The 18,690-nt window shown below is 36.7% G+C and overlaps 1 protein-coding gene and 1 long non-coding RNA gene across 2 annotated transcripts; one reads left to right on the plus strand and one right to left on the minus strand.

Annotated features, from left to right (window-relative positions):
- Positions 1 to 131: 131 nt before the first annotated feature.
- On the minus strand, positions 132 to 2,446 carry LOC103455214 (dof zinc finger protein DOF5.6). Its single transcript, NM_001329034.1, is given in 2 exon segments — positions 132 to 1,465; positions 2,157 to 2,446. Coding segments are annotated over 2 exon segments (984 nt in total). The 5' UTR covers positions 2,208 to 2,446; the 3' UTR covers positions 132 to 532.
- A 10,860-nt stretch (positions 2,447 to 13,306) lies between these two features.
- LOC139191587 (uncharacterized) lies at positions 13,307 to 16,399 on the plus strand. The gene is made up of 2 exons (XR_011575670.1): positions 13,307 to 13,478; positions 13,586 to 16,399. It is a non-coding gene; the product is annotated as an uncharacterized lncRNA (long non-coding RNA).
- The last annotated feature ends 2,291 nt before the right edge of the window (positions 16,400 to 18,690 follow it).

Raw genomic sequence — 18,690 nt, forward strand, 5'->3', positions numbered from 1 at the left:
CCATAAAGAAACACCACTATATCTTCCTCGGTATTACAACAAATCCTGGACCTTTGAATCGTCTTGCACTTGCAGCCAATGAGTACAACAAATTGGAAGAAAGACTAAAGACAAAAAAGAAAGAAACAAAATAATAATAATAATACAACAAAAACCAATCATATCTTGCAGCCAAATGCAGTACTCAGTTCTGGACTCTCCATGCTCCCATTCACACACTCTTTGTTAAGTCAATAAAGATGAAAGCAATGCCACCTCCATACATAACCACTCCCCAACCCAACCACCCCACAGAAAGGAAAAACACGAGGAAATTAAACCGTTTTTCTAAAAGACGTACATTATCTTGAGAATCGGCAATGTGATATTTTGGCACCTATATGCATATATGCATGTATTTGATGTCGACTCATCACATACATGCATAGAGAACTGGCAGTGCATGTAGTCATAGTAGTAGTAAATAACCTACGGATCTAAATGCAGATGATTTATAATTAATTGAAGTCACTAATCACACCTAATTACGTAATTAGACTAATGGATTTGTTGTGGAGGGGGCATAACTGTTCATCACATTGCTCCATGATCCTAGGCCATTGAGGTACCCAAATGAGTCCTTTCCAAGGTCAGAGCAACCAGCTTGGTCTTGCCACTCAAGTGATAAGAGCTTCGTGTTTGGTTTCACATCCATTGCATTAATTTGATGATGATCCTCATGATTTGCTTGATCATACGGCAACATTAACCTCTGGCAACTGTCCATGAAATTACCATTCTGCCCATCAATTGATGACATCCCAAATGGAGATGAGCAAATGCCATGAAAGCTTGACTGATGTTCTAATCCATGACTAACTCCACCCATATTATTTCCATATCCACCCATCATACCCAAATCAGCACCACCCCCCATGAAATCATAGTTCCTGGCATTCCCCACTATAGCCTCCAACTTGCTCTCCATGAAATCAATAGGTCTAGGGTTACTATTGTCCATGAAGCTACTAGGGTTCATATTACTTCCAAGCATCAAGTTATTGAGGTGTGAGAACTGCATCTGATCGGGAAAAGAAAGGTGGAGATCAGTTGGGATGTGAGATATCGACGACGAAGATGATCCAGGGTGGTGGTGTTGGTTCATCAACGATGAAGGGCTCTGATCATTGGGTTTCTTGGAAGAAACTTTCTTGTTCTTTCTACACCCGCCGCCGACGGGGATGTTTCTGAGCGTCCCGCCTTTGGTCCAGTACCTTCTGCAGGTCTTGCAAAAGTACCTAGGTTGGGAGAGGCTGTAGTTGTTGTAGTAGCAAAACTTGGTGTGGGTGGAATCGCACCTAGGGCACTTGAGGGCTTGTTCATGCTGGGGCCTCAGCCTCCGCTCGACCAACGGCCTCGAGCACGTTAACATGTCACCGGATAACGGCGAGGACGAGTCCATCGGAGAGTCCTCGCGAATCGTTCCCTGCAGACATGGAAAGGAATTTAGGAGATTGCGTCAGAAAATATTATTTTTGTACTCCATCACTTAATAATTTTAGGGCGATACACACTCTTTGTCCTTCCGCTGCATATCAAATCAAGCCAATATAAAGCTAGCTAGAAAGTACTACTAACATTTAGTGAAAATAGCTTCAAGAAAATTGGAAACTTGAGGGGAAAAAAAAAATAAACGGCATAGTCGAAACTACTCTACTTTCATCAAATTATTGTTCACATTATGCTCATATTTATGAATTCAATAAAAATTCTGATGGGAATTTTTTTTCCCTGTATGACGTTACTTTGTTTTTAGGTTATCAATGAGAGTTTCGATATTACCCTATCCACATTTCCCAACTAGCTAAAAATTACATACTTATTTGGTTATGAATGTGGTTATCTCATCTCATCACTAGCTAAAATAATAGCATTTTCCATGGCATTACAGCGCTGTCTATAAGATACTTTGGTCCTTAAATCCTAGGAAAATGTATATTAGTTATTCTGCTAGCTAATATATATTAGGCGCTTTCAATATATTGCATTTTCAGGTGCGAATTCATGATGAACTGAGGATGGAGCTAATGGTCACATAATATAAATTAAACTAAATTAAAACAAAAATAAAAACAGAACAGAAATAAACAAATTGGTGATGATGAAGTACAACGTACCTGTAGCCAGTCAGATGAATCCATGCAAACTTGCAGAGAATTATGACCCATCAAACAAAACTAACCGAACCCAGATGAGAGAGAGAGAGAGAGTGAGAGTGAGAGTCAAAACAGAAGCAACAATTTTAACCAAAGCTTTTCCTTCGTACACACTTCATTTCCTTAGCTCCCTCCAGTTCCACTAAGCGAGAGAGAGAGAGAGAGAGAGAGAGAGAGAGAGAGAGAGAGAGAGAGAGAACAAGTATGTTAATGAAGGAAAGAGCTACTGAGGGAATGAAAGTAGCTAAGTGATGGGAAGAGGAAGGTTCTTATTGTGTGGGAGGGGTTGGTGTTGGAACTATATAACAAGAAGAAGAAGCCACAAGAAAAGGCGAGTGTGTGTTTGAGTAGAGCCGCTGAGCTTTCTAACCCTACACACACTCTCTCACTCGGCAAGGATATGTAAACACCGTCGGTGGCAGCCCCAGTGGCCCCTACTCTGTCTGCACTCGGACCAACACTGGCCCCACGCCTTACCTCACCTTGACTGAAAGCTTTCCTTCACAACGAACGGCCCTGATGCCATCATGGATTTTAGGATTTGACAGCTTAGGCCGTTGATGTCATAGTCTCATACGTCAGAGATAACGGCGTGGCCGTAACACTTGAACGATCGTCAGTTTATGTGACATGACAGAAGCTGAGAGACTGAGAATATTTGGGTCCTAGATAAAGAAGGATACCGAAAGAGCACTCCACTTGCGGGCCCAAACGTGTGGGTCCCATTCGCCCTCTTTGTACAAGCAAAGGATATATTCTCCCGGATTTGGATCCTCTCCGGATCCCCTCCTTGGTATCCGGGGATTAAGACACAAGGACTGTTCATCAAAGATCGTGCGGTTAAAATTAAATACTTTTTACATAAAATGAGACTGTTTTATTTTTAAAAATATATAAATATTTAATTTTGACCGCACGATCTTTGATGAACGGCCCTTGTGCCTTGATCTCTGTGATCCCTGGGAGGGGATCCGAAGAGGATCCAAATCCTTTTCTCCCCACCCTCCCCCTAATCATGTGCGACGTTCTAGTATATGTATATGTCCACTGTTTTCGTAGACTTCGATCGAGTTATCAACTCCAGAAGTCTAAAACAGTTTCATTTCTTGATTAGTCATTCTAATATGTTATCTGATTTGTAAATGTTTGATTTTGAAAATTATTCCTACACTGTTAAGTGAAAGTTTAAACTTTAAAACACCTGCATCTTTTTTTTTTTATGAGTAGATTTATCTTAATTGTGGAAAGACAAACAGATAAGTGTATAGTCTCACTAGTACTACATACCCTAGAAACTAAAAAAGAAGAAATCATTGCCTCTTGTAAAGAAGACGCTGATACGATGTTAGTAAAATAAGTTTAGATTATGTCATAAAACTACTGGACAATATATAGGGCAGTAACTTATTATAAAGATATACAATGTCCCCTCAATGTAAAATCACGTTCTCAATACGGGGGTCAATGAAGCGTCATTTAATTTCACAATATATGAGTCATACTTTCAACACGCTCCGTTACATATGATATCATTTAAGCCTAATATAGATAACTTCATAAAAGAAGTTGTGGTTTCATTACAAAATTAATTGACTGCAAAAGGAAGTAATGATCCATATAAACACAAAGTCCCTTAGCTCCTTTACGTGGGATAAACTCAATAGTTAGACAACCACTAACCATATGCCAACAATACATATATCGATCAATTGCTACATAATGTACGTGTGTGTATTACATTAACTAATATTGTTATAACCCAAATCAAATAACGCTTGGTGCGCTGGTTATGAATCCGGACGAGGGACATTCGAATTGAGCTAGCTCTAATCAATCTAACACACACACACACACATATGTATATGTGACATGCATGCATGCCATGGATGCTGCTCGATCTTGATAACCTTGAGGTTTTGATGGCGTGAGGAAGACACTCAAAATCAATGGGGCCCAAAAGTTCATCTGTCATATGAATGATTAAAGTGGGTTGTGTGCCCACGTTAAATTCCAACGTACACTAACTGTTCTATTCCTATATACAATAGACGGTCAGTGAATCCATCTGATATCTATTTTCTTAATCATTTCATTGTTCTTCTCTCAGCAGCTGCTGTATATCTTTTTTATCATTTCAAACGACTACAACTGTACAAATATCCTGGAATCTGATCACACCATCTCATCCCGATCAACTTCATTTTATCATTTTTGCATTGTTTCCTTTTAATTATTTGTTAATAACTTGGTGTATGTTGAACCAGTTAAAGAAACTTTCATAATAACTTTGTGATGAGCTTGCATGCGGGTTTTGAAAGTGAGCAATCATTTTGCTAAAATGTTGAGGGAAGAAGGACCACGTGTCAACTATATACACTATATTAGGGCTTGGATCCAAAACCTATGATATTAATCAAAATTGTTATGTTTGATCCCTTTTGATTTAACTTATTTTGTTGATTCAACAATATGCATTTGATCTAATGAAGCTATTTAGTGAGTTTTACAAACCTTGTAGCTATAAATTATCACTGCTAATTGTCAAAAGAGGATCAAATCTCATGCAAGGGGAGTTGGGGACCAGATCTGGAGATGCATACTAGTTTGAATTAATACGTTGTCTAATCCTTTTTATAAGGTCATGACAGCCTTATACACCCTTAATTAGGCCATCTCCCGCCAAGGGCTATAGGCCACATTTAGTTCTAAAAATGACAAGCTCAGTCCCTAACCAAAGGGTAAAAATGAATCAGGCTAAAAGAATTAGGTTAAGTTTGGCCGCAAGGCAGGCTAAGTTTGGCTCCAAAAAGTAATAAAATATAAAAGGGAATAAAATATAATCCTACAGAGTTGGAGATGAAAAAATTTAAAATAATCTTTAAAATATTAATTTTAGAAGACTAAAACATAGCCAAGAGCTATCTTTAGCCCTTAATGACTGAAGATGGTCTTAGCCTTCATCTCGCAACTATCCATTACGTGCCACTCATATGTCGGTAATTGTGAGAGAGAGATGATGATGATCATTTGTGTCTCACACTACATGAATGACATGCCTAATATATACACGTTTTTAGGGTACGTATATAAATAGTTACGTACATCTAGAATGAGAAAGGGAGAGAGTAAGTTAAAAGGACAAGGATTGTCTGCCCTCCTTATTCCCGTGCCTTCCCATATCCTCCTGTTTGTGTGATCACGGTTAAATCACGTCAACATTTTATATTACTATTCATTTTTGTCTTATTATCTCTATAAAAAAACAATATAAAATGTTGACGTGTCTTAACCGTGACCACACAAAACAGGAGAGCACGAGAACAAGGAGGGCAGACAATCCTTGTCCAAGTTAAAACCGTAGCTAGGGTCACTCTTTTTCAAGGCAGGATTGAACTATACTAAAGTGCACGTAAATTAATAACATATATATATATATATACACACATATATCTTATAGCTAGCTCCTATACTTATATATCAACTTTATCTACATTATCAGGTTGCAGATTCGGCATGCTGTCATTCATGAAACACGTTTTAGGGCAATTTAAGCATCGACCATATTACTACAAAATTCACCGAGTATTAACTAGGATACTGCTTTTTTTTCTTCAGCATGGCACATGCTGTGCACTACTGGGGCATGCATGCTTTGCATATTCGATAGCAAAGAATCCCCTATATATATAGAGACGGATCACTTTCAAAGCATGTCCCTTTAATTCATTAACTTAATATTAACAACAGGTCGATGCGGAAATCTTGAGCTTCAAGCTTCTGAAAACCTGTCCCGTAATCTTATCTCTTTATGCATATTTTGCTTTGTGTTGGATCCTTTTTTCTATATCTTCTCTTCTCTCACTCAAATAAAAGTTTTGCAAAGGACAGTTTGATTCTTAAATTCTTCACATCTTTGTCGATCACTTTTTTTTTTCTAAATCCAATGGGAGAGAAAGTCAATGTTACGTGTTTCTTATTGACACGGTTCAAATTTAAGTTGCTAAAAAATTGCATGGATGTTACAGAATATTTGTCCAAATTTCAAATTCCAGAGTGCATGCCCGTAGAAACATGATATGATACATGTATGAGATGGTGTGTGACTAAAGCATTTGTAGCTAGGGTTAATTTGAGTGGTCCTATCCATCATGATGGTCAAACACACTAAACCTCGTTATGGGTGCAGTCAATCCGGTTCTTTGGGGCCAGAGAATGGAACCTACAGTGAGATATCTGTCAATCCCTATGCCTTATGCTAGCTATGGCACATGTTTGTAATGATGCGCAGGTATTCGAGCAAAAACTAACCCCAACTTGATCTTGGGACCATATAATTGGCCAGAAAAGTTTCATGATGTCACTCTAGGTTATTTGGGTTTTGGTAGTGGTGCTAAATTTAGGGGCTTGGTGTAAAAATCTAAAGTAAGGGTAAGTTCAGTAATGTGATTAAAAAAAAAGAGATATTAGATTATCATTCTTTTATTTTATTGATTAAAATCATATTTCTTTTCAATTTTTGATCAAGGTCATTTGGCATTAATAATATTATTAATTATTGTAATAATAAAATATTTTTTTATTTCTAAATATATTCATTTAATGTTTAAAATGTTACAATTAGTATATTTATATTTATGACTAAATTTTTTTATCATATATTTTTAGTTTTAGTTTGTACCCATTTTTAATTTGTAATTTTTTTAATTGTATCAATTTTCTTTTCAATTTTAATTTATACCCATATATTAATTTCTTTTTGTGCCCATATTTTTTAAAGTTTATTTGTATTTGTACCCATATTTTTTTTTATTTGTACTTTTTATTTTGCTAAATGTACCCATGCTAATTATATGTACCCATTCATGTAAAACTTTTTAATCTTAAAATGTACTCAATCTTAAATATACCAATTTGTTATATGTAAAATGTACCATTTTTTTTATATAAAATCTATTCAATTTTTTTCTAATCCATTTTTAAACTTATATGGGTACATTCATTTTTCTTTGATTTTAAAATGTATCCATGTCAAGTTTAATCGAAGAAATTTACTAATGTTATTAAGCCTAATATCTTTTTATTTTTTGGTGATTTTGAAGAATATACCCATGTTTTGATACAATAATTTTTTTGGTTAATTTTGATGAATGTACCCATGTTTACACACACACACACACACACAATAGTATATTTATATTTTAATATTTTTAATCCCACAAATTATTGTTTTTTATTTAAAATCTCATTTATATAAACAACTAAAATTTCTAATTTTTAATTAAAAAATTACAGTAATGTACAGAGAAATAAATTATCACATTAATTTCAGGGACCTCGATCAAAAATTAAAAATCAACAAGGTTTCAATCAAAGAATATTCATAGCTAAGGACCACATCCAAAGTCTCCCTTACAAAAAAGAAGATAAATATGTAATTGTATATTCACAGTTTGTTAATAAAAAAATTTGATATGAAGGCATTTATCTAACATTTGGTAATGTATTATAAATTTAGAAGTTGAGAGTAGATATCTAAAACTAAATGTAAGATAATATTAACGAAAGAGAGAGGGACATATAATTGTGTATATATATATGTGAATTTTGTGACGACCCATCCCTAATTCTATATTTTTACAAATTTTAAAAGCGTGATTTTACGAAAATGGCCTTAGAGGCGAGGGTATTGACTTTCGTGGACCAACGTTTAGTGAGACGTACGAATATTCCTATAGCGATCCAAGGTAGGTATATTACTATTTTATATCTTCTTTATATCTTTGCATTCAAACTATATTATGATATAAGGTTATTTGAGGGTAAGGAAAGAAAGAAAAAAAAAAGGGAGAAGAAAAGGCTGCCTGATGGCAGCGAAGGAATAAGGAGAGAGGGAGTGACGAATAGGAGGGAAGAACTAGGAGGGAAAGGAAGGAGGAGAGGAAGAAGGGGATCGGCCGGGTCCCTTAAGGAACCGTGACCCGACTTGAGTCTATCTCCCAACTCCGATCACCATGGATGGCGATCTTGGTGTCAAAATGATCCTTACCTCGAGGCCAATCAGTCCCTCTTCCATTTTTACACTAAAAATGACGAGGGGGAGTTCAATTTTAAGGAGAATACCCACGGTGGGTGCGTTGGCCTTGGGTGGAGATCCATTAAATTTGAAACGTTCTTGCCCAATTACCACGACCTTTAGTACCCCCTTGAGGTCTGGAACAAAGCCCAAACAATAGTAGGGACGTCGGAGCATCCTTGGGGTTGAATCGAGCACACCCAAAACTAGGGTTTTCGGCGAGTTCAAGGCAAATAGGAGCCTTTCTAGGCTAAATTGGACTTGGCCGCAGGCGACGATGATTCGTGACATCTCGATATTCATGCTAGGGAGTCATAGCACGGACCTCAAGTAAGTGGGTCTTAGGAGCCTTTCTAGGCCAAATTGGACTTGGCCGCAGGCGACGATGGTTCGTGACATCTCGATATTCATGCTAGGGAGTCATAGCACGGACCTCAGGTAAGTGGGTCTTTTCCTTTCTATCGTACATATATATATATATATGATTGATAATTCCACAAACGGTTATAAATTGATTATTGTATATAATTACTGTGAATGCTTTAAAGTACTAATGCGAACTACGAATGGCTTGATCCCTGTTTAGGGTACGTAGGCAGTCTAACAAGACGTTAGATGCAGCCATACCATAAATGAGACTAAATAATTGAGACAATAGCCTTGTTTGGGAAATTGTGCAATGTGAGGGACATTGATGAAAAATGTGAGATTTAACCTGATGATTTAGTGATTGGATGTTGGTCATAAATCATAGTGTGAAGGATCGAGAAATTGAAGTAAAGAATTGTAAGTATTGATAGTTAGTTAAACTAGTGTTTAGTTGAGCTTGTCACTGATAATTATTCCCGAAAATTAATAGTTTAGGAGTAGGGCATTATAGATTGTGCATTTTTCGCCACATTATTGATGTGTATATATATATTTGGAAGCACTACGTTATGGTTAGGTTTTGGATTGCATCAAGGCATATCCATAAGTATATTATTGCACATAATTATTGTGAATGCTTTAAAGTACGAAGGTGAACACATGATGCACAGATAGGTTCAGGTGAGTATATGTTGTGAACTGTGGGATGCATCGTTATGATTACATTTTATTTGGAACGATTGAGTGATGGCATGACTATATTTATGTTTTAAGCAACTCCGACACTGTCGTACAGGTTGCAATAGAGGCAACTTCGACATTGTCGTACATGTTGTCTATAAGTCGTACGTGCCATATTAGATGCATTTAGAGCCCATAACACTGCACCCCGGCGTTAGTGCTCTCGCCCGAGGACAGGGCCTAACCTTCACATGATCGTTTACCTCCCGCACCACACCTTCACCTTGGATTCAAGGTAGGTGCCAGCCTGTTGTACATACCACATTAGGTGGTTCCGACTCGTAGGTGACTTGCCATACTTCGCACAGCCTTCACGTGATCGTAGCACTTGAGCGTAATTATTTACACTTAACCTGTCGTACAAACCACTAGAGGTGGTTCCGACTCGTGTGCAGGGATATGTGATGAGTTATGGGTTCAGCCGTACAGGCCACAAGAGGTGGATCCGACTGGCATATTACTAGGATATTGATTGATGAGATATGGATAAGTCGTACAGGTCACTATAGGTGACTCCGACTTATGTACTGGCATTGATTGATGAGTTATGGTTGTAGTCGTACAGGTCACTATAGGTGACTCTGACTGGCGTGCTAGTATGGGTTATTAAGCACATGATTATCTATATTACTAATGAAATGTTGTGTCGTGGTATACTTATGGATTTACTGTTAGTATACTTTTGATTTCATACGTATACGTAGTATGATTTTTTGGAAGCTATACATGTTTTACGACGAGGGGTTACTACCTTTGATAATTGTAATGATTTTGGAAGTCTTTATTTTGCTCACTCACACTTTTTATTTTGCACCCCTCCAAGTCCTAGTAACAAAGTTCTGTATCAACGAGGACTTGTGACACTCCCAGTTCAGATGGCTCCTTTAGATGATATAATTATTATCTTACCTCACTGTACTTTACTTATGCTCTGCATCACATGTGAATTGGGTCCATACCCGCTTACCGCGCACTCATGCATATAGGCATTTTAGGTTTAAATTTATTCATAGTTTACGCATTATCACACTTTATGGCTTCGTCACTTTCTAGGTGTTGGCCAGCACAGCTCGATTCGGACTCCTAGTGGACATTCCGGGTCAGGGTGTGTCAAATTTACAATCACATAATAAAATATAGTTTTTGTAGTATTAGTATCATGTTCTACGAGAAATTTTTCAGTGTGTCAGGAACACGATTTGGTACATCAAATGTCATTATATAATTTGTTAAAAACTTAAACAAATTCTAACCAATTGTATAATAACACTTAATATATCAAATCGTATTTTCGGCCCACAGAATTTTTTTTTTCACATTCTACATTCGTTTTCATGCATGTGAAAGAAAAAAGATTGCGTGTGGTTTGTTACCAATACAACCAATAGTCGTAGATTATGTGCACTACTTTCTCTTCAACTAAGAAGTCAAAAATCGATAAATATATATAAGTCTGCTGCAAGATCACACCGTAGTCAGACTCTTATTCGCATGCGCGACACTTCCAACGGTGACTGCGGCGCGCGGCATACATATATAGCAAACAAGTCAAAAATATTCTCTTTGCTATATAAAACTCCACGTAATAATTGACCAATCTACAATTGGTCGGTCGACAGGATCTTCAGCCCCTTTCTGTGAAAGATTTTTCAGTGTGGTCGGTACAGGGATGGTACATCACGTGTCATTAAATAAATAGTAGGATGTGTTTGCTAAAAAATTAATAACTTAAAAAATAAAATTTCCTACATTCCTATTAAAACATGTGGTGTACTACTTGTGCTCCCGTCACAATTAAAAATTTCTTCCATTCTATTTGGTTATCTATTTTTATAATTTAATCTTTCCATCAACTAATCTTTAATTTAGTATTAGTTTTCTCCACTTAAAACTTCCATGCAGATGCCGACGCAGGGAATTCTTTATTGTCACCAAGTTATTACATAGCAAACGTTTATTAAACGGGTGGTTCGCTTTTTAATTATATGACAAATATTTATTGATTGTGAAAAAGTTTCTTTGTATAATTGGGGTGAAATGCATGTTGATCAAATGTAACCATCGAAATACAGGGAATGTTTCTATGAGAATAATAAAACGTTGCACCTGGTCCAGATATCAAATACAAGATTCTATTGTCCACTTAATCGAAGGTAAATTCGACTCATATGAAAGTGCAAAAAATATATATATAATGAGTTCGATAACTAGTTGTCCGGTCGCTTTTTCAACCTAACTTTATTATGATTAAGTTATATTGTTATAAAAAAATAAAAAATAAAAAATAAAAAAGCCTATCGTTTGTGAGAGAAGAAAAAAACCTATCCTACTTGCTATTCTTTCTTTGTTCTGTAGTTATACGTCAGAATGATAGTTGTCTCTACTATTTTTGCTACGAAATCTATCGATTGGGTCCCATTCTTGTCTATTGAACCCGACCAAGTGTCCTTGACCTTACTAAGCCAAGAATTGAGATTTTTTTCGGATCTCTTCACGGAGATTTGAACTATTTAGTTTAAATTTTGTGTTTCTCGTTAGCTTATTTCATTAATTCATCTCATACAATACAAAAGTTCAAATCTCTTTTTTTCTCTTTTTAACAACCCAAATGTTTGGGCCTTTGAGCTCTGCACATAGAGATCCACAGAGGATTTTAACTCCTAAGCTAGACACTCTTTGCATCACCTTCTTCTGCATATTTTTGTCCTATTGTTATGGCTTGTGTGATTAAAGATTACAATAATTAATTATTAGCTATTTGAGAATCATGTGATTAGTGAATTAAACAATATTTTGAGGGATGCCATTAAATTTGCATTAGTCAAGAAAATAGGCTTAACATAGCAGTTGAGTTAAGTAGCTAACTTATTTAGTGGACTACATAATATTTTTAGATTTGCATATTATACACGAGGATTATGTTCAGATCTTGTCTCCTTATCCTAAATCCAATTCGAATCGAAACACATACCATCATCTATTGGTTTAGGATAATGCTAGGGAAACTAAATTTGTAAATTAAATTGAGTTTTTTTATTAACACCCCATATATTGTTGAATACACCCCATATAAATATGTATTATTAAATCACTCATGTATATTAACATGAAATGACTATTTAGCCCCAAAAAATTTAAAAGAAATTGAATAAACCCTTAATTGACCAAACCCCCCCCCCAATTGATAGAAACCTAAACCCTAAAAATAAAATAAAAATGTTACAAATTCGTAACCAGATGTAGTTCACTATCGATTTTGTAAGAACTACAACATTTTTTTGTTATAAAAATCTATAACTACTCCAAAACAAATTTTCCGATTTCTCTAAGTGGTAAGCTTGGCAGTTGGCACTACTTTCTTTTAAGTTTTGTACAGTACAAAGAATTAAACCCATTATAATCTTCCCATTATGATTTTGGAGAAAAAAATTCACGCATGTCCTATCATTCTTTTTTGGGTCAAAATTTTGTGAGATTGACTCTAGAGGAGTAACAGAGAGGGATACAAATTTTGGATTTGTGCTCTACCAGTAAAATAAACCAACAATCGAATGTCTTGTAGTCAACCTCATAATTAGCATTTACATGTTTAGCGAGAGTCTTAAAATTTGGAGGTGTGATGAGAATGAACAATGAGAGAATGTTGAATGTATGTGAAGAAAGTGGGGTGTACGTAGAAATTTTGGGGTGTGAGGGTAGTATAGGAAAGTATGTGGGATGTACTAAGATAAATTTTGATTGAAAAAGAAGATGTGGGGTGGATTTAGTATGGGGGGTGTATTCAATAATATTGATTAACGTGCTTATTTTTTTATTGATGAAACATCATTTAATTTACAAATTTAGTGTACCTGACATTACTCAATGGTTAACATAAGATCTTAGGACCTTAATTTATTGAGAGTAGGTTTTGCAACTATAAAGTTTACCTAATAATCCAAATGAATGGGCAATTAACAATACCAAACAACATTATTAAACCTTGATTACTGATACCATGAAAAGCTATATATCACTTATATATTTTGGGTTTTGCACGTACGTACAATCAGAAACGAATAGCATTATTTTCATTTTAATCTCTCAATCTGCATACTCAGGTAATGAGAATATAAATGTAAATCACATTTTTTTCATTTTAATCTCTCAATCTGATCATCGTCCCAAATCATCATTTCATAAAACTTTTTGTTTTCTTTACATCTAGATCTACCTTTGAAGGAGTTTTGCTAGTAAGATTAGTGGCGGAGCAAATATGGAAGTTACTGGTTGTCCATAACTTTAACAACTTCAAAAACTCCATACATATTTGTATAAGTATTGTATTTGATTCTATAAACAGTTAGGGTAAACTAAACTACAACCTTCTCCTCTTACTTTTTTTTATTTGTTTCTATCATCCATGTCTTCCTTATTTTCTCTCTTTTTGTGTGTGGCTCTATTGTGAGCACCAAATGCTTGATGAAATGCCTCAATTGACAAGCTTTAGCAGTCTTCAACATTACTCTATAGTTTTCTGTAGCCACCATTGACAAGCCTCTACATATCGTAGTAGTTGTTGATATATATTGGCATAAGCCTTTGGTACATGGTGGCAAGAATCGGCATGTTCCTATCAGGTGCTCGATGAATGGTCCAATGAAGTTTTTTTTTTTTTTGTTGAAATCATGACTCCAATATTTGAAAATTCTAGCTCGACCACCAGCTGAGGTCATGTGTTCTTCTCATTTTTTACTCCCGTTTTAGTCTCAGACTCCTAGCCATGATCAATGCATCCACAAATAATGTATTCTTTTATATGACAAATATGTATACAACCATGTATTTATCTTGCTCGGAAAATTGTATACACGATGAAATTGAAATATTTAAGTTTGAATTCCAGTATTGTATTGTTTGCAACTGGATAAATTCTCATTGCTCTCATCAATCCCAGTAGACAAAGTTCTAACGATAAAATATTTGGGTTGGACTTATATTCTACTACTTTAGAATGTGAAGGGCATGATAACGGAAGAGAAGAGCCAACGGATTAACAAAAAATGTCCGACTTGGGGCTCTTCACGTGTATAATCAACTGACCCCAAAGCCCAAGGGGATTCCATTCCATAGAACCTGTGGTTGGTGTTTAATTTTTCACTTTCGAAGGGCACCGTTTTTTAGTTTTGTTACAAACGATAGAATATCTATATTAAAATAAAGGGAGAAGGATTCAAACATAGAATTTCGGATGTAATGATAAATGCTCTTGACCAATTGAGCTATAAGTCACATGCACATGACACATGTTTTCAACTCGCTAAACTTTGTAGTTAAAACTTATTAGTGATCGGTTTGGTAAGCTATACACTGGTCCTTCTCACTAATCTCGGGTTGATGTCACACACAGCCAAGCAGTTGTCGAGTATCTTGTTATCGTTCGTGCCTCGCTTTTCTATGTCCTCCACCATTGCCTCCCATGAATCTCAGCCACTCGGCGAACATCCGAATCATGCACATAATGTATGATCTCATGTGGAAGCAAAGCATCAGCCCTAATCTTGGACTTACCACTCGCTTCACCTCCTTCAAGTACGTTTCTACTACCTAATCGTCCTCCGGCGAAACCTCCCTTTCAACCTCATTGATGAGCAAGTACGTTTCTACTACATAGTCGTCCTCTGGCGAAATCTTCCTTTCAACCTCATTGATGAGCCAGTCTAGAACTCTGTCGGCGCAATGTGCTTCTCCTGAGAAAAGCTTCCTAGCAATGCTTTCACACAGGAAAGCAGCATGGATGTCACGGTCGCATTCATCCTCACTTATTCACTTATTCTCATCATCGTCATTAATATCATCATATTTCTTCTGCTCCTTCATCAATTTCGGTTTCTGCTCAATATTATCATCGGACTTCTTCAAGTACTTGACGAAAGTATCTGAAACTTGGTCATGTAACAACTGATAACTGCTCGCACCTCTCAACAACCTTGTTACATATTTTTTCTTGGAGGATCTCTATCCTACATCTACAACGTCTAGGACAACTAGTACAACTTACACCGGCAAAAATATTTTCCTACCTCATCCCGTCTTGTCCCTGTAGAAGCCGGAACAGATCTCTGGGAGGACAAAAAAACTGCCGCACGACTCGGCAAAAGTGTCGAGGTTGTGCAATAGGGTCTTGGGGTGGTTATGGTGGGAGCCAGCACGCTTCATCAACGAACTTTGCAAGCCCAGTTACTAGTCCTCCTAGGTTATGTATTAACGTCAGGGTTCTTAGGGGATTGAAGAACCAGGTCAGCGGCATCCTTTTCTTCAGCATATCTCCTCCTCCTCCTCCTTCCTCATTATCATCATCATCATCTAAGTCGGAGTCAATCCTAGGGTTAGGATTAGAACAAGTGCTCAACCCCCTAACCAATGTGATTTGATTTGGGGGTGCAACATCAATATTATCTTTTGTCTTGGCAACCATGAAATTATCCAAAGGATCTCTAGGCAGCTGTTGTTTGATCATTGTGGAGGAGGACCAACAAGAGTTGCATAAGTATGAGCCGCCCGCGGCGCCAATCTTCTTGTGATCAGTTTTGAAGCTCCACTAATGTTCTTGACATGGTGGTTCTTGTTTGCTTCACCACTGACAGGATTTAGACTTCACCGATGCTTTAATTCAGGACAAGAACTAGGAAATAGGGTTCAGGAGGAGCAGGACGAGGAGCCTGCATGCCATACTTTAATACAGGAGGCGGAGCTAGCTGATCCCCCCTGTGTTAGGGCCAGTATCCTTTGGGAATGCATTGTACAAACAAACGTTATAATTTTCAATGTAACTATCACATTTGCACGTGATGCTATAATTTCACACATTATAATACGTGTTACAATACTAATCATGTCGTACACTTACGCTTTGGTTGACTCGTAGCCGGCCCAATAGGATCAGTCATTCTAAGTATGAGTTTCATTTTTTGATTGTAATTAATAGTGAATTTCAATTATTGTATCTATCCCATAGGTTACGAATTAGTGAACTGATTTTCACACATCTTTATTAGCTCTTTATTTTTTACCACCAAATTGAATGTATCATGGAAAAAACAGTGGATGTGATTAAATAAGAAAGTGTGAAAAGCTAAAATGTGTATTTATAATTTCATTTTGAATTAGTTACAATTCAAATAGTAAGTGACTTGTAACTCAATTGATTAAAATTATTCGTCCATACACTCGAAACTTGTGTCCCAATTCGCCTCCCCATAGTTTAGATGAATATACTATTTCGTATTTAATGTAGATTTCCTTATTGTTTGTAAAAAGAATTACGGTTCAATTGAAACCACCGACATGTCGTGTATAAATATTTGTACTGGGGTGGGGTCCCAAACGATAGAAAGAGAAGAATAGAAATATTTACCAGCATCGACTTTCCCACTTCTTCGTTGGCCGTATTACCAAACATCAGCAAAATAAACCTTTCCTATCTTAAACCCTTCACCAAACAAACAAAACCCCTCCTAAGAAAGATTTTTAAGTATGACCGTCACCACATGTCACTATATAAATGATGAGATAGGTATGTTAAAAAGTTAATAACTTTAAAAATAAAAAATAAAAAAATTTCCCATCACTTATATAAAAACATGTTTATCCCCCGCCTCACCTTCCATCTTCCCACCATTTTCTCAGCCACAAAATTCTCACCTGGAAACGAAACCGTAGCTCCCGTCTCTCATACTCAGACCGGCGGGTTCGTCATCTGAGCTTCGGCGGCCTCCGATGGTAACTTTCAGAGATGTCCAAGAGATTGTCTCCAAGCTTTCCTCCGATAAAGTCAAGACTCGAGAAGCATCTATTTTTTACTCTCTCTTTCTCTCACCCATCTGTCTTTACCATCTGTTTGGTCGCCGGGAAAATGCAGTCATACGAAATGAAAATGGAATTGTTTAAACGGGTAGTAATTGCTTTCAGGAATCTGAAGAACTGTATGACTTAATAGCCAAGATGATCGTCTGTGCTGATTAGTTATGATGATTCAATTTGTAGAAAAATATTTGAAGTTTTTGAAAGTTGAACAGAAGCTTAATGTCCGCTTAATTTCTCAAAAGTTAGCTTAAACTCGGAGTTCAATCAGGTCGAAAGTTTGTTTCTATTAGTAAAATTATCCTTTCATTTCATTACTACAATAAGATTACACAATGATGTCTTATATACTAGTTACTCACTAGTATTAGATAACTAACTAATTACACCTTCATCAACTAATCACTCACTAATTATAAAACTACCATAACAACCTTAACTATTTACAGTTTTACCCTTATTATCCCCCCTAAAACCTAACTGAGGTAGCCGAAGGGAGAGTTTGTCTCGGAGAAGATGGAATTTGTGCTTGGACAGAGCCTTGGTGCAGATATCAGCAACCTAATCTTGAGTACACACAAACAGAACGTGAACTTGATTAGCAAGCATTTTTTTCCGAATGTAGTGATAATCAATCTCTACATGCTTGGTTATAGCATGGAAGATTGGATTTCTAGCCAATGAAATGGCAGAAATGTTGTCACACCAAATCTGAGGGGGAAAAGGAAGATCAAGACCAACATCAACTAATAGCTTGCATATCCATGTCAGTTTAGCGGCAGCAGCAATGTCAGCCAATGATCGATATTCAGCTTCGGTCGATGACCGAGCCACAATAGGTTGTTTCTTGGGACTCCAGCTTATAAGTGAGTCACCCAAATAGACACAAAACCCCCCCAGTAGATCGGCGATCAAGACTGCAACCGGCCCAATCGGCATCAGAGAAAGCAGTGAGAGTAAGAGGTTTAGCACATTTTGGAAACCATAAGCCAAGAGACAAAGTACCCTTTAGATATCGGAGAATATGTTTGACTGCCTGAAAGTGAGCTTGTCTCAGACTGTGCATAAATTGACAAACCAAATTAACTGCACAAGACAGATCTGGCCGTGTCCATGTTAAGTATTGCAAACCACCAACCAAAGATCTATATTCCTCAGGTTTGTCAAGCAGAGAAGAGTTATGATCCAATTTAGTTGTACTAAGAGGAGTGACACAAGGTTTGGAACCTTCCATATGTGCTTTGGAGAGAAGATCGAGAATATACTTGTGTTGAGAGAGAAGGATACCAGAGGATGACCGCTTGACTTCAATACCAAGGAAGTAATGAAGATGACCAAGATCTTTGACAGGAAATAAAGAACTGAGCTGAGAAATAATGTCTTTACAGAGTTGAGCATTCGGTCCAGTAACAATAATATCATCAACATAGACCAAAATGAAAATCAACGCATGAGCCTTCTTGACAAATA

This window comes from Malus domestica, chromosome 14, assembly GCF_042453785.1.
Source record: "Malus domestica chromosome 14, GDT2T_hap1".
Lineage (NCBI taxonomy): Eukaryota > Viridiplantae > Streptophyta > Magnoliopsida > Rosales > Rosaceae > Malus > Malus domestica.